The following is a 23610-nucleotide window of genomic DNA, read 5'->3' on the forward strand; positions in this document are numbered from 1 at the left end:
TGGCGCAGATATATTTCGGTTCCTCGGTGGCAGCTTCGGGGCTGCAGAACTGATTAAGCACACAATGAAGGCTATGCAAACAATTTGTACATTATCTCCCCCTTTAGTGTAATTTTAACTTTCTTCAACATAATCTGGAGGCAATTTTTAACACAAACCATCACCATGGAAGCACATAGTGATGAGCAGACTACCATGATTTCTGTAGTAAGTATGCTGGATTGGGTGATGTATTTAGCATACAGAGCCCAGTTTAAGAAGTGACAAAAAAACAGGCATGCCAGTCCACACAAATCTGATCTCTGCTACTTGCAATTGAATGGCGTGGCTTCAAGATTCGACCCACAGAGAACACCTTTCGGTTTGCCAATAGATCTGGCTAGAGGAACCAGCCCAACCAACAATTGTGGGAAATGATGCAGTTGACCGCAGCAGATGCTACAAGATTCCAGTCTGTCAGCTCTTGGTAGGGGTCCATCCACTGTGGCTTATATCTCAAGTCATCTTCCCTTCCTCAGATGCCAATCTCTCCAGCACACGGTTATCCCATCTCCTGTTCCTGCTTGAAGTAAGAGTACAACGAACTAGCTTGCTAAAGCAGCCTTTGCCAGACCTCCAGATGTTCAGGACTACAACTGGGCTCCTTTGAGAGGACGGGCAGTGTATAAATTTAACAACAGCCATCAGCGCAGCAAGCCTCTTGAGGGTTCCCTGGTTCGTAAAGGCTATCCTAAATCATTTTCAAAAAAACAGAAAATAGTAGGTGTTTTCCAAAACTAAAAAGGCATTTTCGGGAGATCTCTGAGATCCAGCTACAGTGGTACCTCAGGTTATATACGCTTCAGGTTACATACTCCGCTAACCCAGAAGTAGTGCTTCAGGTTAAGAACAGAAATCGTGCTCTGGCGGCACGGCAGCAGCAGGAGGCCCCATTAGCTAAAGTGGTGCTTCAGGTTAAGAACAGTTTCAGGTTAAGTACGGACCTCCGGAAAGAAGTACTTAACCCGAGGTACCATTGTACTGTGCATTCACCCCCCCAAGCCCCTTTATTAAAATATTTATACCCCATTTTATGTCGCTAAGGGAAACATGGAGGCAGCTAATAAGTGTTTCAAGCCATCTACCAATAAAAGGACGTAGGAATTATTTAAAGAAGAAAAATAGTAACGTTAAACTAATCTGTATTAAAACAGCTAAAATGAAACACACAAAGGAACCCAGAGGGGGCACTCTGAGTGGACAAAGTAAGGAAAAATATCCTGCCTTTTCACTGAAAATAGATGTTTTAACTTACTCTTGGACTGTGCCCTTTGTTTTTTGAGTAAGATTTTAGTGGCCATTGGCTACGATGAAAATCTGACTGACTGACTGACTGACATACTGCTTTGTTGGGACTCCTTGTTCATTATTCTGAACATGCATTATAAATGGAAGGAAGTAAATGCAGACCAGTAATTCTTACAGAGACAGAATGAGCAGCCCCCATTCCAGGACATGATTATTCTGCTGCATCAAAAATATACTCTCCAATGCAAAGACACAGCAAGAGTTTTCCCTAACCTTTCCCTCCTTCCCCCCCAAAAAGCAGGTGCTGACTGAAAAGAAGCCAAGACAGAGCAGTAAATCATGCAGAGAGAGAATGGGCAGCCTCCTCCACCTTCCACATGAAAGCTTTGGGCTTCACTATCGAGTTTGGGAATTACTGATGTATAGCACAGAAGAGGGCCACAGCAATCCAACGCAACAGGTGTACGAGACTGAAATCTGCCAAGCATTCATAAAGCTATGGAAAATGAATTCTCCCCAACCTCATGTGGAGTTTCGGCTGGCAACAGAATGGCACTCGCTCAGAGGCAAGAGGCGTAAGTGGGAAGCAGAACAGCTAAAATAGTGTTAAGAACCATACCACCATAAACTGATCTTGACTTTCAACAAAACAGACACCAAGAAAGTTTTAAATCAACCTTTATTTACAAAATTTCACAGTATCAAAAATAATCTGACAAGTGGGTTAAATTCCCGTCACATTACTTTTTCTATATCAAGGTGGAAATGCATAATTTTTATTCTTTTAACCTAGTCCTTTTTCAGTTTCGAGCAAGCCCACGGCATGAAGCAGGCCCTTTTAAAGTGATTTAAGTGATTTAATTGGGTGCATTCAGTATAGAACAAGTGCCTAACCTAGGCTAGACTGTGTCCCAAATGTTTTCTTTTAAAAAATAATGACCATCGCCTGACCTAGATATGTTTTCTTTTGTCCAATGATTTCAGCTGATCTTAAAACATGTACAACAGTAGATCAGATTGTGGACATCAATTTTCTACACAAAGTCCATAACTTCTGATATATTTTACCTCACAAAACCATAATTCTGTGCCTGGATAACATGGCGGAGTTAAAACAGAAATTATTGCAAAATTAAACTTCAGTGTGCATGTGTGTGTGTGTGGCAGGAGAAAGCTGGCCACCACATTGCACGTAGGGTCATCACATTCTTTGTTGTGTAAAAAAATCGACGCCTTTCAGTTCTTTAGGCAGGTAATCCTGCTCCACAGGTTCCTTATACATTGGGTTATATTTATAACCTTTGCCATAGCCTATGTCTTTCATGAGCCTGGTTGGTGCGTTCCTCAAGTGCAAAGGAACAGGTGGAAGAGGTCCCTGGTGGTTTCTCAGACATGCCTTGACGTTGTTGTAAGCGCCATACACTTCTATAGACTTTGGTGCTCTGGCAAAATAGACCACGCATTGCGCCAGTAAGACCTGTACAACAAAAGAGAAAATAGAAAAAACAGACTGAAATAATACGAAGCGCTTTCAGAATGCTTGCTACTGAGGCCGCCAGGTATCTTTTCTAATAAAGAGAAGAACATAATATATAAGAAGACTCCTGTTGAATTGGCCTCTGCTAGTCTGACACCCTGTTTCCCAGAGTGAAGTTCAGGAAGGCCCAAGTTTTCCCACATCCAGTTTGATAGTGTCACTCACAGTGTGCAGCTGACAATGGGTCATATGATACTGAATGGGATACAGTGATACTGAAACGATAATGAATTGAAAACTCATTTTATTTTTATTCACTCATTTCTAAACCATAAACTCATACAAATGTACACTAGTGATCAAAATTGTGGAAACCTTTTGGAAAAAGTGTATTTCTGAGGTTTGATGGTTCATAATACCTGACTGAATCTCTAAACAGTCATGCTCACTGGCTACATTCAAATGAAGGAAACCTACTGCATCTCAACCTAAGCAAGTTGTGCTTCCTTTTTCTGGTTATCTGGCTATAACTTTTGATAGATAATTTGACAGATAATTGAACAAACTTTGTTGCATTACATTCTTCATTAAATTATCTTTCCATTGATACATAATTTTATGGTATTACTCCAAAAAAGTGGTGTTATGAGTCATCAAACCTCAGAAATACACTTTCCCCAAAAGGTTTCCACAATTCTGGCCATTAGTGTATGTGCCTGTACAAAAACCTCAAATTAAACCCAGAACAACAAAAACAAAGATCAAAATGCACTGAAGAAACTGGAGTACAAAATGGGTCATGTGACAAGAGAAACTAAAAAACGGCGAAGCGTTTTTGTAAGGCTTTCTGAGATAAACAGATTTAAAACTCGTTACAGATGGTGCCAAATTGATTTCATTAGCTAGAGAGTTGCCTAAGCCCACTACACAAAATGCACAATTTCTTGTAGAGGACAATCTGACACTGGGACCTTGCTTCTGTGGTGGATCGCAAAGACTGAGCAGTGATATAAGGAATAAGGTGATATTTTTAAGTCCACCGCTTCCAGGTTGTTTGGGGGTTTTATATATTCAGAGAATAGGAAAACCTTAAAGTTGGCCCATAGCCCTGCAGCTCCCTCAACAGAGGTTTTATTAACTAGTCAGTAGCCAATGCCTAATTACAACCAGACTGATAAAACAGAAGAAACTGAAAGTGGCAGGTGAGAGTAACATATACACAACTTTTATCTGTATGCCTCCTTTTCACTTCAAACCATGCTAAAGGTGGCTTGCAACATGAAAAAACCACGTAACTGCAACATGACAAAAGTACTAATAAACAACCAAACCGAACAATTTTCATACAAATCACAAGAAGATCTAAAATAAAGACACAAAAGATTAAAATCAAGAGCAACAGCCTCCACTAAGAAATACACCAGCCCAAGAGTCTGTCCAGCGATCTCAGCTTTTGTAGCTGGAGTCAGTCTGCATCCCTCCCTCCCAGACCAGGTGGGAAAAGGCCTGCAAAGCAGGGAGCACGTCTTCCAGGATTCACAGGCAACATTTAGTGGTTGAGATGCTGACAATTATAGAAGTAAATTTATACCAACTTTACCTCACACTCTGGCATTCCAATGAAGTGGCAGCCTTGATAAGCAGCCACCGCTTGGGTTAACGCCAAGGGATCAGCCAATCCTACAACCAAAAATTACATTTTAGAAAGCACATCACGGTCAGCAATGTAATACTCCATACAGTGCCCATCTTATTCCTTAAGCCAACTGTCATGTCAGGGCTGTTGTCAGGGGGCTGGCGCTGTCGGGAGAGGGCCCATTACAAATTCTTGGACCCCACTGGACCCTCTCTGTTGCTATCTGTTCACTTGTACCCTCCAAGCAAGTGAGTATGGACAGCTAGGCAAGAAGAAGCAAAATTCTCTGTGCCCTCTTTGCCTGGATAGCTACACAGTTTGGGGCCAAGAGAGCGAGCAAGTAGTGACAGAAGTGAGGAAGAGGTGAATGCACTCAATTAGGGGTCCACTCTTCATAAAGGTAAAGGGACCCCTGACCGTTAGGTCCAGTCGCGGACGACTCTGGGGTTGCGGCGCTCATCTCACTTTATTGGCCGAGGGAGCCGGCGTACAGCTTCCGGGTCATGTGGCCAGCATGACTAAGCTGCTTCTGCTGAACCAGAGCAGCGCACGGAAACGCCATTTACCTTCCCACCGGAGCGGTACTTATTTATCTACTTGCACTCTGACGTGCTTTAGAACTGCTAGGTGGGCAGGAGCAGGGATCGAGCAACGGGAGCTCACCCCGTCACGGGGATTCGAACCGCCGACCTTCTGATCGGCAATCCCTAGGTTCTGTGTTTTAGACCACAGCGCCACCCATGTCCACTCTACATAGGACCTCCCAAATCTTGCTTACAAGCCAGTCAGCAGAGGCTTGCCCAGCCATGGCTAGAAGGACCTTCCAATGTCAAGTAAGCGAGAGTTGACTCTGTTGCTTGCCACCCTCTCCCAAGGGCATATTAAAATGAACTCTTTTATAGCAGGGCTGGGGCACCAGTCGACCAGAACTCCCATCGTCTCTGAAAACACAGCTCCACACAGCAGTATCTAAAAAGCAAATAAGACAATAAAACTAGTCTGCTTTAAGTAACTCACCTATGTCTTCACTTGCAAACCTTACCAACCTTCTTGCTACGTAGAGCGGATCCTCACCGCCTTCCAGCATTCGGGCAAGCCAGTAAAGAGAGGCATTCTCATCGGAGCCTCGCATAGATTTATGGAGGGCAGAGATGCAGTTGTAATGCTCTTCTCCTATTCAGAAAAATAATTAAATAGATAAAAATCACACACTCCACAACAAACTTGGTCATTCAGTGCAATTGACTGGCAGTACGTGATTTTGAGCTCCTTGGAAGAAAAAGGTAGGATATAAACAAACAAAGAAAGAAACAATTTATCTGGTTTTTATGCTTTTTTAAAAACTGAGTACTTGTACACCACTTAGAAAATATTGTAATGAAGCAGTATATAAATTGCCAGAAAAAAATTCAAGACAGTCGGAAGGGAATACAGACGATAGGATCCAGTTAATGCTTTGAATAAATTGCTATAAGCAGCATTGATGACCACTAGTTTAGATGTATTTTGAAATGGTTATTTAAATTCACAGCATACAGATCTATCAATGGCCACTAGCTTTGACACCTACAATCACCCTCCAAGTCCAAAATCAGGAAGTTTCCAATTACCAAATGCCCGGAGCAAGCCCTTTTTGTAAGAGGGGATAAGACTACAGAGCAAGACAGACCCTTGGTCTGATCGAGGTCTGATTTGTTCATTCTGTAAGTCTTTGTAGGTTTCACACGCAATTGTAATCATTTCAGTTACAAGCAGAATGTTTCAAAATTTCCTGTTCATTCAGATGTACAGTGGTACCTCGGGTTAAGTACTTAATTCATTCCGGAGGTCCGTACTTAACCTGAAACTGTTATTAACCTGAAGCACCACTTTAGCTAATGAGGCCTCCTGCTGCCGCTGCACGATTTCTGTTCTCATCCTGAAGCAAAGTTCTTAACCTGAAGCACTATTTCTGGGTTAGCAGAGTCTGTAACCTGAAGCATATGTAACCTGAAGCATATGTAACCTGAGGTACCACTGTACATCTTTATCACAAAGCACTGGATGTGTCTTTAAACATAAATATAAGTAAGTAATTATTCAATACAACGGTGTGAAGTTGTACCACTATGCACTTTCCACACAGCCCCAAACTGCTGCCCGATGCATGGAATTATTATCAGGTGTTTTGTTATATAGACTAGAAGCAACACATAACAGTATCTGGGTTCTGTACCCTCCTGCCTTAGAATTTAAAGGCGGAACCACTTGTATCTTCATTAGCAAAGGCGTAAGCCTGAATCCCTCTGAAGTGGGATTTCCCTATCTGCTTGTCTCCAGGGTGGTCTCTTTCTACGACACACAAGGCCAGCAGACAGCTATTTTTAATAGCGCTCCGCACAAAAAGCCCACTGGTATGCCATCGTTATCAGGCCAATATAAACAGCGTGTCTGTGCTCTGTCACAGCATTCAGGCTTTCAACTCGAGCAGGCGGCAATAAACCAAGCAGCTGGGAGTCTCATCGCAGTCCTGGGAATGGCGTCGCCTGGTCTCTTAAAACCAAGATGGCCTTTAAATGTTGAGAAAGGCAGTGTGACCTGTCCCCTCCCCCCGCCCTTCTTCTCCCCCAGCTGATTCTTTCATGCGGTGTTTCTAAGCCACTTGAAATATTCATTGAGCATGCTCAGTACTCGTTGAGCTATTTGTTGGAAGGGCGGGGTTTCCTTTACATTTTAGCAGAGGTGGGTGGAGAAGACGGACCGGCAAGCCCAGCTATATTAAAATATTGGATCTCTCCTTTGATTCTATGGACAGCAATCTGGGGACATTTAAAATAGCTTCTCCATGAACCAGGAAATTAGAATCATTGTACAACACTGAGCTTCTATTTGCATTCCATGTTTCCAGTTCCTTGAGTGTTCACTGCACACTGCATTTGTTGTATTTTATTTTATTTTATAATCTGGGAGCCTGGTATTATGAGGAGGAAGGTACCAAGCTCAAACGTAGTCACTTCTGACCTAAAAGGAAGTCGTATCAAAAGCTAAGTTGCCTGACGTTACAGTGATGAACATGTGTGACCCATATTGTGATGGGGATAATATTTACTACAGTGGTAACTCTGCTTCCGGGCACGCGTGTGAAGTCATTTTGAGCGTCTGCGTGAGCAGTGAAACCCGGAGGTAACGTGCTCCATTACTTCCAGGTCGCCACAGAGCGCAACCCAAAAAAGGCTTAACCTGAAGCAACTTCAACCCGAGGTATGACTGTATGAAGAAAATGTACCTGGGACTTCAAAACGATTTTGATAAAACTCCCTCACCAAATAAACTTAGCTGTCGTGGGACAAAAGGATGGGCCACTTCATGGCCTCGTAAATGTTTAAAAATCAGGAAGCAGAAAGGAGAAGAGTAGCAGAAAGCACTCACAATGAATGGATGTAAAAAGTGAGTTCTCCAAGGATAGGGATTAGGTTGCGTTGTGCCAATATGTTCAGGTAAGTGCGGTACTTCACTTCACTTGTGAAGTCTTCTGTACTTATCTTAAACTCCTAAAAGTACACATATGAACCCATGCTAATATGAGGAGTGACTGTATCTTCATGCCAGCAAGGACTATACCCAAGTATAACTTGGAAACGAGACCAAACACCACATAATCTAATGTCTGCTCTCAGCCACTGTAAGACAGTCCATTGGCCAAGTCCTATAAGATTGTACATCACTGTTTATGATGGGCAGAAGCTGGAATCATAATTATCATGGTGAACAACTAGGGAGAGAAAGATGGCAGCTTTCCTTGTACTTTTCTTGCCATCCTCCCAGCAATCACCGTCACAGTCATATTTTATATAAAGTTTAGAAAAGAACCTTCTCTCATCAAAATATTTTAGAAATAGTTTGCGTTGTATCACTAAGCAAACATATTTTACTGGTCAGGAAATGGATAAAAATGCCACTTCCGGCAACAGAACGAAGCTCAGAGTTGAGAATACATGAACAGCATTCATTCAAAGACTATTTAAATACTAGCACGTAACTAGTTAAATACAAGGAGACAAGCCTAATCCTCAAAGCGCAATCTCCAATTCCGATCTCCGCCGCAAAGACAGACAGAAATGGCCAGCGTTTGTGACACGTCATGGTGCCAAGTCACGAATTTAGCAAGGGCTGGTATCAAATTAGGGATCCTCGCATGCGGTTATATGCAGGTGCTCTGACATAAGCAAATTGCAAAATTCATTTCCTTAAAAAGGAGTGCCAAAAATAAATCAAATAATTGAAAATTTCAACTAAGTATTGGAGTGAATGTCAATACTGAGGAGCGGCAGGGATTGCATTTAAATGACACTATGTTTTTTCGAAGAAAAAGCCATGAAAACTCTAACACATCCTGCCAACAGCAAAGTATTAAGTATATAAATGAGAGATTTTTAGTAAATGTAAAGCACCAGTCCACAAATCACGGTGGCCTAATGCCCATGTTGGGGGTTAACCATTTCCCTAGGTCTCCTTCAGTTCTGAAGGCCAGAGTTTAAAGAACACTGCTGTGGCTCTTTAAAGAGTTTACATCATACGATAAAACCAATTTCGATATAAATTTCCATATATTGTGTCAGGTTTATTCCTGCTTTAACAATAATGATGGCATGTAACTGAAGCCTAGAGTGGTAAAGGTAAAGGTACCACTGCCCGTACGGGCCAGTCGTGTCCGACTCTGGGGTTGCGCGCCCATCTCGATTAAGAGGCCGGGGGCCAGCGCTGTCCGAAGACACTTCCAGGTCACGTGGCGAGCGTGACAAGCTGCATCTGGAGAGCCAGTGCAGCACACGAAAACGCTGTTTACCTTCCCGCTAGTAAGCGGTCCCTATTTATCTACTTGCACCCAGGGGTGCTTTCGAACTGCTAGGTTGGCAGGCACTGGGACCGAGCAGCGGGAGCGCACCCCGCCGCAGGGATTCGAACCGCCGACCTGACAATCGGCACGTCCTAGGCGCTGAGGTTTTACCCACAGCGCCACCCGCGTGGTAAACACTGCTGATTTAGAGTCCTGTGTCTGTCCTTCATCCCTTTTGCTGAAGATGGTATCAAGATTACGTAATGAGGCCCAAAGTCTGCAAACCAACAGAATCAGAATGACATCAGCTGCAGCTGTGTCCTTGCTACATATCTGAATGTACCCCCGTGCCAAAAATTCTCTGCACAAAGCAAAATAGCAGAAGGCCAGTTGATCCCTTCTCCCCAACATTAATCGATTTCAATGCACAGACATCTCACCCAGATGGGAAACATTCAGACATGCAACACCCCAACCCACTCGGCTTGACATGGCCCCATCCAGGAAAATCCTTATCAATTGAGTCTGCTGGTTGTACAAACCGCAATTGACGCAAGGTAATATCACCAAGGCAGCTCTCTGTAAACAAACAATAAACGTCCATAAAAATGACACAAGTAGTTTCTTTCCCAAATAGGTTTTATCTTAAACAATAGCAAACGCAGCAAATAAAGAGTTCACTTGTAATGTTATCAGTAATTCAGTGCTCATTTCTTCTCTTTCCAAAATAGATTTTTTTTTCTTGAACAATTGCAAACGCAGTACTAAAGGGGCACTTGTGATATACCAGCGGTTGAGTGCTGGAACGTCGTTATGGTAATCTGAAATTTCATTGCTAAAGCGCTTACGTCATCGAGCTTTGTAGTAAATAATGTACAAGAGAAGACCGTATGCAAACGACTTAAATCTGTCCCCATCTGCACATTTTCATAGGAAGGAACAAAGAAAGAGGACGATGACCTTGAGCAAACTATCTTGTGTTGATTGCAGTAGTCATTATTTTATAGTTGTACAAACTGGCACTTAGAGGTTTCCCAGTAAAATAAAAAAAAAGTTTACAATTATACCTTGGGATAATTACGCTTCAAGATAAGTATTTTCGGGTTGCGCTCTGCGGCGACCTGGAAGTAACAGAGCGTGTTACTTCCGGGTTTCGCCGCTTGCGCATACGGTCAAAATGACATCACGTGCATGTGCGGAAGAGGCGAATCGCAATCCGTGCATGCACAGCTGCGTCTTACGTTCTGTTGAGGATGTGAATGGGGCTCCAGAACGGATCCCGTTCGCATCCTGAGGTACCACTATATTTCTTTTGCAGGGAGAATCCCAATACCATGGAAGGGGAAGTGTGTACACACACAGCCAAAATCTTCACATTACCATATTCTTCCGTGTATAACATGCCCCTGTGTATAAGATGTCCCCTATTTTGGGGACTCCAAATTAAGAAAATGGGGGGGGGGGAGCTTACCAAGAGTTGTTAAGCTGTTTGGGGGGAAAATGCCCACAGTTGTTCAGCTTTTTTTGGGGGGGGCTGCTGAATATCGCTCACCCGCATGATCACACGCATTGCCAAAGGCACCAATCGTATGCCCCCTCACCGCCACCAGACGCAATTCACCCGTCCAATTGCCACAGCGGCAGCCAATAGACAGCAGCCATTGCCGCAGCCACCACTCAAACGCCCAATCAACGCTGACAATCTCCTGATTGTGGCTGCAACCAATTGCCCGTCCCCCCAATGCACTACCCATGTATAAGACAAGCCTCATTTTAAAAGCTATTTTTAAAAGAAAAAAACCCTTGTCTTATACACCGAAAAGTACAGTATATGATTTCTTAAAATATAGATCTGTACATTACTGAAAATGCTCGTGAGGCAACACATGAAGCGCCACAAGCTATTCATAGCCACAGACAAAGCGGTTCTTACTCCACCGCCACACAGTCCCCAGGGAGACCCGGTATGCATTATCCAACCCCTTTCAATGTTCTTCCCTTTGAGATAATAGCACGAAGTTCACAGTATGTTCCGAGCCAAACCCCTCTCGTGAGTTTCATCTTCCCAGCAGCAGGGCCTCCTCAAATTCTCCACACCTATTGTTGGAACAGGTGCAGAGGATATGAAGAGGAGCGTGTGGAGATGAGTGGGCCTCTGAGAATGGTCTCTGGAAGGCCACAGCTATCTTATTAGCCAAGACCTTCTTGCTCAGGCAGTCTCTCGAGTCCCTGGAGGAGGAAATGAGGCTGGGCTCTTTTGTATTTTTAAAATTTTATGTATTTGGCTTTCTGTTTAATTAGTTTCGCTGGCACTGCTAACGTTGCTGCCGTTGCACTGTTGCATTCCTTTCGCTAACCTGTCGCAACCTGCTTTAAGAGCAAAGGTAGGTATAAATTCTAAAAGTAAATAAATGAATGGGTTTCAGCTAAACCACAGTGGCTGCATTTGAACGTCACAGTAAATTATGGCTTGTTGTGATGGAATTAAGCCTAGCCTCCTCCCAGGCTCATGTGCTCCCCCCCCCTTCTTCTCTTCTAGTGTGGCTGCGAGGAGGAAATCAGAAGATTTTGCTTCCGATACCAATTAACCACAGCTTAACATTACACCTGAACTCTAAACTGTGGTTAATCTCATCTATGGTTTGACGAAACAAGTCAGCTTTGTAAGCAATGGTTTCAATTGCCATGCTTCAAACAAACCATAACTGAGATTATCCACAGTTTGTTCAGACAGCACAGCAAGCTGTGGTTAATCAAACATGAACTCTTCCTCTCATCTGTGGTGGGAGAGAGGAGAGTATGCAAGCCTAGAAGCTAGGCTCATTTCCAAGACAATAACTATGGTTTTTTTTTGTGACTGCTCAAAGCCACCATAGTGATTAGAATTACGGCATACATAGGCCCAGTTCTGACATAATGCTAAGTGGTAGTTTAGTATTATGCGAACATGTCTGACTTATGTGCTCTTCCCTCACCTCTGTGAGATTTGTTTTACTTGAAAAAAAAAATCTGTGTTTAGCATTGTCTGGAAAAGGACAAACTGTGCTTCATTTAATCTATGGTATAAACCAAGACCCATCATGCTGGGCTGGATGAATCCCAAGCCGGAATTAAGATTGCCGGAAGAAATATCAACAACCTCAGATATGCAGATGACACAACCTTGATGGCAGAAAGTGAAGAGGAATTAAAGAACCTTTTAATGAGGGTGAAAGAGGAGAGCGCAAAATATGGTCTGAAGCTCAACATCAAAAAAACGAAGATCATGGCCACTGGGCCCATCACCTCCTGGCAAATAGAAGGGGAAGAAATGGAGGCAGTGAGAGATTTTACTTTCTTGGGCTCCATGATCAGTGCAGATGGTGACAGCAGTCACAAAATTAAAAGACGCCTGCTCCTTGGGAGAAAGGCGATGGCAAACCTAGACAACATCTTAAAAAGCAGAGACATCACCTTGCCAACAAAGGTCCGTATAGTAAAAGCCATGGTTTTCCCAGTAGTGATGTATGGAAGTGAGAGCTGGACCATAAAGAAGGCTGATCGCCGAAGAATTGATGCTTTTGAATTATGGTGCTGGAGGAGACTCTTGAGAGTCCCATGGACTGCAAGAAGATCAAACCTCTCCATTCTGAAGGAAATCAGCCCTGAGCGCTCACTGGAAGGACAGATTGTGAAGCTGAGGCTCCAATACTTTGGCCACCTCATGAGAAGAGAAGACTCACTGGAAAAGACCCTGATGTTGGGAAAGATGGAGGGCACAAGGAGAAGGGGACGACAGAGAATGAGATGGTTGGATGGTGTTCTTGAAACTACCAGCATGAGTTTGATCAAACTGCGGGAGGCAGTGGAGGACAGAAGTGCCTGGCGTGCTCTGGTCCATGGGGTCACGAAGAGTCGGACACGACTAAACGACTAAACAACAACAACAACATAAACCAAGACCAAGCTATGGTATAAACCAAGACAATGCTCACTGTTCAGCCACAATAAGATCCAATTTGGGTAAACCGTGAACAAGACACTCCATATGCCCTTGTTCTGGCTGTGGGGACTGTCCCTCCTTCATGTGACATTAAAATACAGATTAGCATCATTTATATTTTATTTATCGAGTTTAGATCCCACCCTTCCTTCCGAAGGAGCCCAGGCCCACAGGCATTTCACCCCTTCAATTGACGAAAGAAACCTGTCTTAAAACAAAGCCTTGTTGGCATGTTGGCCAACACTTTGTATTACTGAGTTGCGCATCATCTCTGCCAAGGGAACCTTAACATGACAGAAGGGGAGCTGTTTCAGTTGCAAGCAAAGACCCTACATGCCCGCGGACTGTCTCGCCAGGGTGGTGCATGCTCTAGTTATCTCCCGCTTGGACTATTGCAATGCGCTCTACATGGGGCTACCTTTGAAGGTGACCCGGAAACTACAACTAATCCAGAATGCGGCAGCTAGACTGGTGACTGGGAGTGGCTGCCGGGACCACATAACACTGGTCCTGAGAGATCTGCATTGGCTCCCAGTACGTTTCCGAGCACAATTCAAAGTGTTGGTGTTGACCTTTAAAGCCCTAAACGGCATCGGTCCTGTATACCTGAAGGAGCGTCTCCACCCCCATCGTTCAGCCCGGACACTGAGGTCCAGCGCCGAGGGCCTTCTGGCGGTTCCCTCACTGCGAGAAGTGAGGTTACAGGGAACCAGGCAGAGGGCCTTCTCGGTAGTGGCGCCCACCCTGTGGAACACCCTCCCTTCAGATGTGAAGGAAATAAGCAGTTATCCTATCTTTAAAAGACATCTGAAGGCAGCCCTGTTCAGGGAAGTTTTTAATATTTAATGCTGTACTGTTTTTATCATTTGATTGGGAGCCGCCCAGAGTGGCTGGGGAGGCTCAGCCAGATGGGTGGGGTATTAATAATAAATTAATTATTATTATTATTATTATTATTATTATTATTATTATTATTATTATTATTATTCATTGCTGAGCTGGGTACCAAGCTTCATTCATAGCACTAAATCACATGGGGCGTTCTTTATTAGCTACTCACCGGCTCGATCATACAGAATGTGGGATCGCTGCAGTCCCTCCTTAACATGATCTTCTGTGATGACCATTTCGTTAACAGAACAGCCATGTGTGTTACTCTGCTGCTGGAGCTTAGTTAACCTGGCCTGAACAGCCATCTGGAGTCCATTCAACCCAGTTCGCGCATCGCCATCACAAAGATACGCGAGGGTGTTTACAGCTTTTCTCTCGATGCACAAGCAGCATCTGAAATGAAAGACATGATATCTGAGTGCATCTCCTATTGTCCACAAGGCCACATTTCTTTGCCCTGACCACTGAGAGCCAAATGGATATGAGCTTTATCCCTAACTAAATGCCACAGTAGTTAAATATTAAGGTAAAAAGGTAAAAAGTAAAGGACCCCTGGACGGTTAAGTCCAGTCAAAGGCGACCATGGGGTGCAGCACTCATCTCGTTTTTTGGCTGATGGAGCCGGCATTTGTCTGCAGACAGGTTTCCATGTCATGTGGCCAGCATGACTAACAAGCTAATGGTGCACAGAGAACTGTGACGAATGCCAGAGCGCATGGAAACGCCGTTTACCTTCCCCGCTGAGGTACTTATTTATCTACTTGCACTAGTATGCTTTCGAAATGCTAGGTTGGCAGGAGCAGGGACAAAGCAACTGGAGCTCACCCCGTCACGGGGATTTGAACCGCTGACCTTACATTCGCAAGCCTAAAGAGGCTAAGTGGTTTAGACCATAGCACCACCCGCCTCCCTTAAAAATTACAAGGGCTTTAAACAGAGTGTGCAATCCACAAAGTATGCCTTAAGCATTACAGCATGTTAGAATCACCATAAAAAATTCCTTCCAGTAGCACCTTAGAGACCAACTACCATATATTCTCAAGTATAAGCCGACTTTTCAGCACATTTTTAATGCTGAAAAATCCCCCTTGGCCAGTGTTTCCCAAACGTTTTTGGGCAACGGCACACCTGTTTACCGGGAAAAAATCTCACGGCACACCACCATTAAAGCCCCGCCCCGTGACGTCAGCGCGCAGCGTCACGCCGGGAGGGACGCACAAAAGTGAACGTTTTTTCCCTTCCCCTTGCCGGGGTGGGAGGAGGCAGCAGAGCGAGGGACTGAGGGACGGCGGCAGCTGAGGTGGCGGCGGCTGTTGTGGTGGTGGCGGCGATAGCGGGCGGAGGAGGAGCCGTCGCCGGGAGTTGCTGCTGCTGCTGTTGCTGCTGCTGCCCGGACATGCCGGCCTCCTCCTCCTCCGCTGTCTCGCGCTCCTCCCTTTTGCGCGCGCTGCCCCGCCGCTCGGCACCACCACCGCGGAGCCGCCCCCGGCTCGACGCGGATCCTCGCCGCCCCGCCTCTTGCCGCCCGACTCGCCCGCCTCCCTCCCACGGCACACCAGCCGGTGTCTCACGGCACACTAGTGTGCCGCGGAACACCGGTTGGGAAACACTGCCCTTGGCTTATACTCGAGTGAGGCGGGCGGTGGCGGTGGAGGGACGAGTGGCCCGAAAGGAGCCCTTTCTCGCAGATGCTCCCACCACGAAAGCTCATACCAATAACAAACATAGTTGGTCTCTAAGGTGCTACTGGAAGAATTTTTTAATTTTGTTTTGACTACCGCAGACCAACACAGCTACCTACCTGTAACTAGAATCACCATGGACGTTTTAACCATTGTACGAAACCTGTCTGTACTTGCAGCCAGACAATGGGCAAGAGAGACAAACTTTGTAACGCCTTATCTACATAAGATAAACTTTAGATTTGATCAGGGAGTCATACTGAACGGGGACTAAGAAAGCAACTTCCTGCTTTATTTTTATTTTTCTTGAATTGAAATAGAACCTAACCCATTGTTTGCGTTGCATTGAACTGGAACTAAAAAAAGATCTTAAGGCTTGCCTTCAAGAAGTGTCCTGTCAATGAGAAGATTCCCTCTTGCCCAATGCAACTTTCCCATGTGTGCACCCTGTGCCCTCCTCAAATCTGCTCTGGAGGGAAACCACAAAACAGATTTCAGGGGTTTGTGGTGAAAGGAGGTTTCCATTGTGCAAGCATGAATTATTGGTGCTGCACTGGATGGAAGCCAAAGCAAGACTACAATGCGTTCAAAATCGGGGTTTGGCCATTCCCCCCCCCCATCTCGTGTGAAACTCAGTAGCACAAACATGAGCAACTATGTGAATGCTTTTTTAAAAAGGGAGAAAAAAGCTCAATACCAGGAAGCACCAGGCAGGTTAAAGGACAAAATTTACTTTAACCGAACAGTAGAAAATTGTAGAGCAACTCGCAACATGATGATGTCATGTCCTGCTTTCCTCAAGGGCAGACAGAGACCTGCTGCCTTCGACAGCTGCCTTGAGTTCTCCATAACATCTTACCCTACTTAAATAACAAAATAACCCGAAGATCAGTGTTGAAAGATGCCTGCAGGCCCCACAACCCTTTGCCTCAAGCTGACCATAAAGATAGCAGAATTTACAGAATTTTGAAAAGAGATGTTAGCATTGCTGTGAAAAGTCAGATTAAAAGGAGGGAGGAGAGAATAGGCCTTCAATTTACAGAATCTATCAGCATTGGAGATACCACTGCCAGTGATTTAGAAATGCCCCCAAGGAAAAAAACCACACACTTCATTTTTTTTTTTGTAGAAGGGGCCATTTGCAATTATCACATTTGTTTCTTTCACTCATCCATTTTATGACCAACCTTCTTCCAAGTTGCTCCAGTTGGGCTACATGATTACCTCCATTTTATCATCACAGCAGTCATGCAAGGTAATAATAATAATAGAAGAGTTTGGATTTGGATTTGATATCCCGCTTTATCACTACCCGAAGGAGTCTCAAAGCGGCTAACATTCTCCTTTTCCCTTCCTCCCCCACAACAAACACTCTGTGAGGTGAGTGGGGCTGAGAGACTTCAGAGAAGTGTGACTGGCCCAAGGTTAACCAGCAGCTGCATGTGGAGGAGTGGGGAAGCGAACTCAGTTCACCAGATTACGAGTCCACTGCTCTTAACCACTACACCACACTGGCTCTCAGTGGTACCTCGGTTTAAGAACAGTCCTGTTTAATAATGATTCAGTTTACAAACTCTGCAAAACCGGAATTAGTGTCCCGGTTTGAGAACTTTACCTCGGTCTATGAACGGAATCCGGACAGTGGAAGGGCACCATCAGCGGGAGGCCTCATTAACCGAGGAAAGCGCGCCTCGGTTTAAGAATGGTTTCGGTTTAAGAATGGACTTCTGGAACGTATTAAGTTCATAAACCGAGTTACCACTGTAATAATTTATTATTTATATGCCGCAAATCTGACTGGGTTGCCCCAGCTACTCTGGGCAGCTCCCAATAAAAATAGTAAAAACACAATACAACATCAAAAATTAAAAACTTCCCTAGGTGGGCTGAAGATTACCCATTGAGCTTCATGGGTAAATGAAGATTTAAACCAACACTCTAGCCCAGGGGTCAGCAACCTAAGGCCCATGGGCTGGAAGAACCCCACGAAGGTTGTTTGACTGGCCCACAAGCTGCCCCTGAACTGAGTTGCGTGCTGCGCTAAACCGGTGCAGTGTGAAGTGGGGACTCGCTTCCACGCTGCTAAAAATTGCGTCTGCACAGATACAGATGCCGAAAATCACATCTGCGCATGCGCAGACGCCGAAAATCACAGGCGCACATGCTCACACAATCTGGCCCACAGAGGGACCTTCATGGGACCAATCCAGCCCAGGCAAGATAAACCTTGCTGAACCCTGCTCTAACCACTACACCAAATGGTGGTTCCATCTCCTTAACGTTTTCGCGAATACAGAAACACAGCCAACCTATTTTTCAAGGGCAGGAGTTGCCACGCTTCAGAATCCGGCACGTACAGCACTTCAACCTGTGCTGTTTCCAGCTCATTGACTCATTGCCCTTTTTATCCAACGGGGATTAGTGCGGGGAGACTGGAACAGACAGCAATTCCTTATGGAGTATGTTGGCACTGCACATAAACCCAGGATTGCCGGAGGTTCTGCACTTCGTTCACTGAAGGATTTACGGTCGTTTTCTTTAAATGGTTATCAAGCGGCTAGAGAAGTCAAGGGATTCGTTTTGAATTGATCTAATTATACCCTTCAATAACCAAATCAGTCATTTAGAGAAGTGCGTTTATCCACAAAATATCAACATGGGTGCTTAGGAATGTGAAGCGTTGTGGTGGAATTTACAGCAGGGATGTGGAACAACGGGCCCAGGAGCCAAATCTTCCAGGGGCCTTGGGACTCCTCCTAGGCCACAACCCTTTCCCCAGCCACTTTGAGTGGTTTTCCCCCTGTTGGAATGTGTCCTTGACCACTGAGAATGTTTCTTGCTTGCCTGGGTGGAGGATAAAGAAGAATGTGTGAGTGTGGTTAGAAAGTAGGCTATTGCGCAAAGCTCAAATTTACATTTGTTACTTTGGCGACTTCGGCCCCCAGGTGGTTTTCCCAGAAGAGAATGCGGCCCTCGGGGCTGAAGAAGGTTCCTTATAGATTTAACCCAAAAAGGAAAAGGAAAAGCTAGTAGCCATCGTCAGAAGAAAGGATGCGTGTGTGAACATCAACCTGACTCTAGGAGTCAACGAACAGCCCTTTTCCAAAAATTCCAGGAGTGGATAAAGTACACACATCTCACAGGCTGGGTGGCTGGGTCCGAAAAACCACAAGATTTCACCACCTCAGATACAGTGTACACAGGCTCCCAGCTAAACACATCATAGGTAATGCATCTATAGGCGGCGTTCGAAATTAGCCAGGAACCAGGTGCGTTTTTTAACTGGCACAGGTTCCAACTGTAACCACATGGCTATCTCTGGATGCCAGATTTGTGACTGACATCTCCATCTTGCTGTCCCCTCCTGCATTCTTAAGCAGAAAAGTTTATTAATTGCATTTATATCCCACATTTTTCTCCAAGGAGCACATGGTTCACCCCCATCCATAATAATAATAATAATAATAATAATAATAATAATAATAATAATATCTCATCACAAAAATAGCACCTAGACATTTCGTTGTCGTGACGATAACCTTGGCTTATTGGCAATTAGCCTATACAGTGGTACCTTGGGTTACATACGCTTCAGGTTACAGACTCCGCTAACCCAGAAATATTACCTTGCTTCAGGATGAGAACAAAAATCGTGCAGCGGTGGCGCAGCGGCAGCAGGAGGCCCCACTAGCTAAAGTGGTGCTTCAGGTTAAGAACAGTTTCAGGTTAAGAACGGACCTCCGGAACGAATTAAGTACGTAACCAGAGGTACCACTGTATATCTGAGTTTCTAACACTGTCTATAGCTCACCTTCCTGTAAAATGTACTTAGAGAAATGTGCTGGGGGATTTTCTTGTGAGAGACCATTTAAACAATGGATCTTTATATGATCTGGTCCTGCACAGAACTGTTCGGCACATCTCGCAGATTGTTCAGAACTCTCTGACATTGTTTTATACGTACGTTTCATGCCTACACATGTTCTTGGCCTAAGGGCTACTATCTTTCCATGTAACTGGATATAGAGGCGCATTGTGAAGAACGATTGCTACCGTGATATACAAGAATACAGTCATAATAGGATTACCTGGCACAGGCCAACAGAATTCCTCCTGGGATTCCTATCAGGGTGTCTCCCAGAGGAAGCTGCCAAGCTGCAAATAACTGAAGGCGGGACTACGCCCCCTTTTCTCCCTGCTGCCAACAGCGTGCTGCAAGCAGAATAGCTCTAGGTGACTCAAGCAAGCCACTGCACAAAGGGAGAGGGGACTTCAGTTTACTTGTATCCTTTATACCTGGCCCACTAACCCAAGTTCTCAAGGTGGATTCCAATGCATTAAAACTATAAAATATGTTTTTCAACATATAATAAAACAGACAAGAGTAGGTCCACACAAAATAACATGAAAAGGAGTACAGTGAGACGCTTGGGTTGCGAACGTGATCCGTGTGGGATGCATGTTCGCAACCCGCAGCATTCGCAACCTGCGCCTGCGCACACGCAGGTTGCAATTCGGCGCTTCTGTGCATGCGCAAAGCGTGATTTAGCGCTTCTGTGACCGCCAAAACCCAGAAGTAACCCATTCTGGTATTTCCAGGTTTCGGCTGTCTGTAACCTGAAAAAACGCAACCTGAAGCGTCTGTAACCTGACGTATGACTGTATTTTAAGTTTTCCCCAGGCGAGAAACGGCTGCCAAAGCAGCCAGATGTTTTTGTTTTAAAATGTCAGTACCCAGAGCACACTATTTGCAAGTGGATTTGAAAACGAGCAGCAAGCATGTTCTTTGAAGCAGGGACCAGCACATAGGTAGGTTTGTCCTTAGTACAACTGGTATTGGCTCCAGGCAATTTTGCCTTTGGTATATAATGGTACCTCAGGTTACATATGCTTCAGGTTACATACGCTTCAGGTTACAGACTCTGCTAACCCAGAAATAGTGCTTCAGGTTAAGAACTTTGCTTCAGAATGAGAACAGAAATAGTGCTCCGGCGGCGCAGCAGCAGCAGGAGGCCCCATTAGCTAAAGTGGTGCTTCAGGTTAAGAACAGTTTCAGGTTAAGTACGGACCTCTGGAACAAATTAAGTACTTAACCCGAGGTACCCCTGTAATGTCTAAACTGGACATATACACCACACAGGGAGACAAAGAAAGAAAGAATGCTCATTGCTACCTGCTCTGACCTTATATAAATCAGATGCTCAGCCACTGGGTAATAGTCTCTCCCTTTGGGTGCCATTTCCAAGGAACCCCTGATGCCTGTGTACTGGGATAGCTCAGTCAGTAGAGCATGAGGCTCTTAATCTCAGGGTCGTGGGTTTGAGCCCTATATTGGGCAAAAGATCCCTGTATTGCAGGGGACTCGTTGCCTCTTTCAACTCTACAATTAAATTTATGATTCTACTGCCTGCAAGGAATCCATGTGTTCCTGGCAACAATGTTTGAAAACTACCAATATACACCATAATGCTAAATGATCATATTCTATTACTGTTTCTAACTAAAAAAAACCAGTATTATAGTACCTGTTTGATTGGGAAGATAGAGGAGCAAAACAAACTATGGACTTACTTGCCTGAGATCAAACAGGTGCCAGGAGAATTCACCAAAAACCGAGAATGCAATTCCCCAGAATTTTTTTTAAAAATGATTAATTGCTTTAGCACAATACTATTTTACAGAGCTCAGTGCTTTAAGCAATACATCCCTCCCTCCCCTGATAACCTGTGTTGAAAGGGATCCTAGAATCCTCATATTTCTGGGAGAACGCCTATTAATCATTTGCATATGGTAATTAAAAAACGTGTGCCTTTGAAAACCACCTGTTCCTCAGCACGGAATCCAAGTTAAAAACAAATTGTTAATAACAACTTTGTGGTGGGCAGAAGCATCAAAATCTAAAAACAAATTATTCTTTCTTTACTGGTTTGAGGAATTTCTTAGTAATTACGAAGTATCTGATTATTTCAGCCTTATATTAAAACATACCTAAGTTTCCTCTTCTACTTCCATATTCTACGGCTGCCCATTTATCCTACATGAGGTAACAATTGCAAGTCAGGAAACTAACCTACTTTCCAACCTCTGAATATATCCCCCCCATACTCTCATCTTACACTTGCACTATTTCGTATTTTTGCCAGTCTCCCAAATTAACACAGGACATAATTGGACACCAAGCCTTGATGTTTGTACCTTGTAACCAGTGATACCTAGAGACAAAAATATAAACAGGCAGGCAGGAAAAACAGCCTAGGACCTAGCACCAGCTGACCTCAGGGTGGCATGTTACCTAAAAGGTAAAGGAAAACTACAACTAAGTGTACAAGAGGAAACCTCCACTGGGATATTGCTAGTCTCCTTCACGCAATGCAGAGTTAAACTGCGGAATCAACTCTGACAAGACGTAGAAATGGCTGCCAAGAGATTTGGAAGCCAGTGTGGTGTTAGTGGTTAAGAGCGGTAGTCTCGTAATCTGGGGAACTGGGTTCGCTTCCCCGCTCCTCCACATGCAGCTGCTGGTTGACCTTGGGCCAGTCACACTTCTCTGAAGTCTCTCAGCCCCACTCACCCCACAGAGTGTTTGTTGTGGGGGAGGAAGGGAAAGGAGAACGTTAGCCGCTTTGAGACTCCTTCGGGTAGTGATAAAGCGGGATATCAAATCCAAACTCTTCTACTCTTCTTCTTCTTGACAAGTTCATGGAGGAGAACGCTCTCAATGGCTACAAGCCATAATGGCTATGCTCTACCTCTGAATACTGGCTGCTGGGAACCAGGGAGAGGGCTGTTGTACTTGCTTGCTGGATTCCCATGGGCATCTAGTTGGTCATTGTGAGAACACGATGGACTAGATGGAGCAGAGCTTCTCTTATGTTTTTATGGAGAGTGCAAAGGCATGCCATTAGCCCACCATGCAGGCAGCTTTTTTCTTTGCTCCTGTGTTCATATATGAATCCACATGAAGGTTCCACCACGGAGGCACCAGACTTTTAAATTCTGAAACAACTCAGGACCGTATGACCTCAAGGACCGCCTCTCCCCATAGAAACCTTGCATTCATCACTGGAGGCCCTTCATTGTGTGGCTCCTCCACATGAGGATCAGAGGGTAGCAACACACGAACGGGCCTTCTCTGTAGTAGCTCCCCATTTGTAGAACGCTCTCCCCAGGGAGGTCCACCTGGGACCTTCATATATTAGTGCCTGGCGTGCTCTGGTCCATGGGGTCACGAAGAGTCGGACACGACTAAACGACTAAACAACAACAATTAGGCAGAAAACAGTCCGCTCCAACCAGGCCTTTGGCTGATTAACATCCTGCAGCCTTTTAAATGTGTCTGTATGTGTGTGCACAATTGGATTGCTGTTTTGTTTTAATTATTTACTTGTTTTTTATCTGTATTTTATTCTGTGAGATCTTACGATTAAGGGCAGTATATAAATCTAATAAATCAATAAAACAAAAATAAAAATTTCTGCAGCAGAATTGTGGGATGAAGCTGAGTCAAGGCTGGGGTACATCATTTGCTGGAGAAAACCAGAGAACGATTCGCTATGAGAATAGGATGCTGGATTAGATAGGCTTTTGGTCAGATCCACCAGAGCTTTTCTCACATTCACTGATTCTAACATATAAAGGGCACCTAAGAAGTCTTGCCATTTCTTGGCTCTGGCTTTTACTTATTATGTGACCTTGACCAGCCCTGCTAACCTTTCGGCACTTCTGTTTATACATGTTTACCCAACTGGCAGAACCGACGAGGATAATATATAAATATATTTTCACTTCCTCCGGCTAGCAGTATTATGCAAGTGCTATACACATCAACTTTAACTCGCT

General features: G+C 44.5%; 1 protein-coding gene across 1 annotated transcript in view; it reads right to left on the reverse strand.

Moving 5' to 3' along the window:
* Positions 1 to 1948: 1948 nt before the first annotated feature.
* The window catches only part of WRNIP1 (WRN helicase interacting protein 1), a 41920-nt gene continuing 20258 nt past the window's right edge, over positions 1949 to 23610 (reverse strand). Inside the window, exons 4-7 of the mRNA XM_082234447.1 lie at positions 14259 to 14482; positions 5418 to 5573; positions 4365 to 4444; positions 1949 to 2764 (exon numbers count right to left, since the gene is read on the reverse strand). Of these exons, the coding sequence (XP_082090573.1) occupies positions 2489 to 2764; positions 4365 to 4444; positions 5418 to 5573; positions 14259 to 14482 (736 nt within the window). The 3' untranslated portion in view covers positions 1949 to 2488. The remainder of the gene's footprint in view (positions 2765 to 4364; positions 4445 to 5417; positions 5574 to 14258; positions 14483 to 23610) is intronic.

The sequence above is a fragment of the Podarcis vaucheri genome (assembly GCF_965113315.1).
Source record: "Podarcis vaucheri genome assembly, chromosome: 8".
NCBI classification, from domain to species: Eukaryota; Metazoa; Chordata; class Lepidosauria; order Squamata; family Lacertidae; genus Podarcis; species Podarcis vaucheri.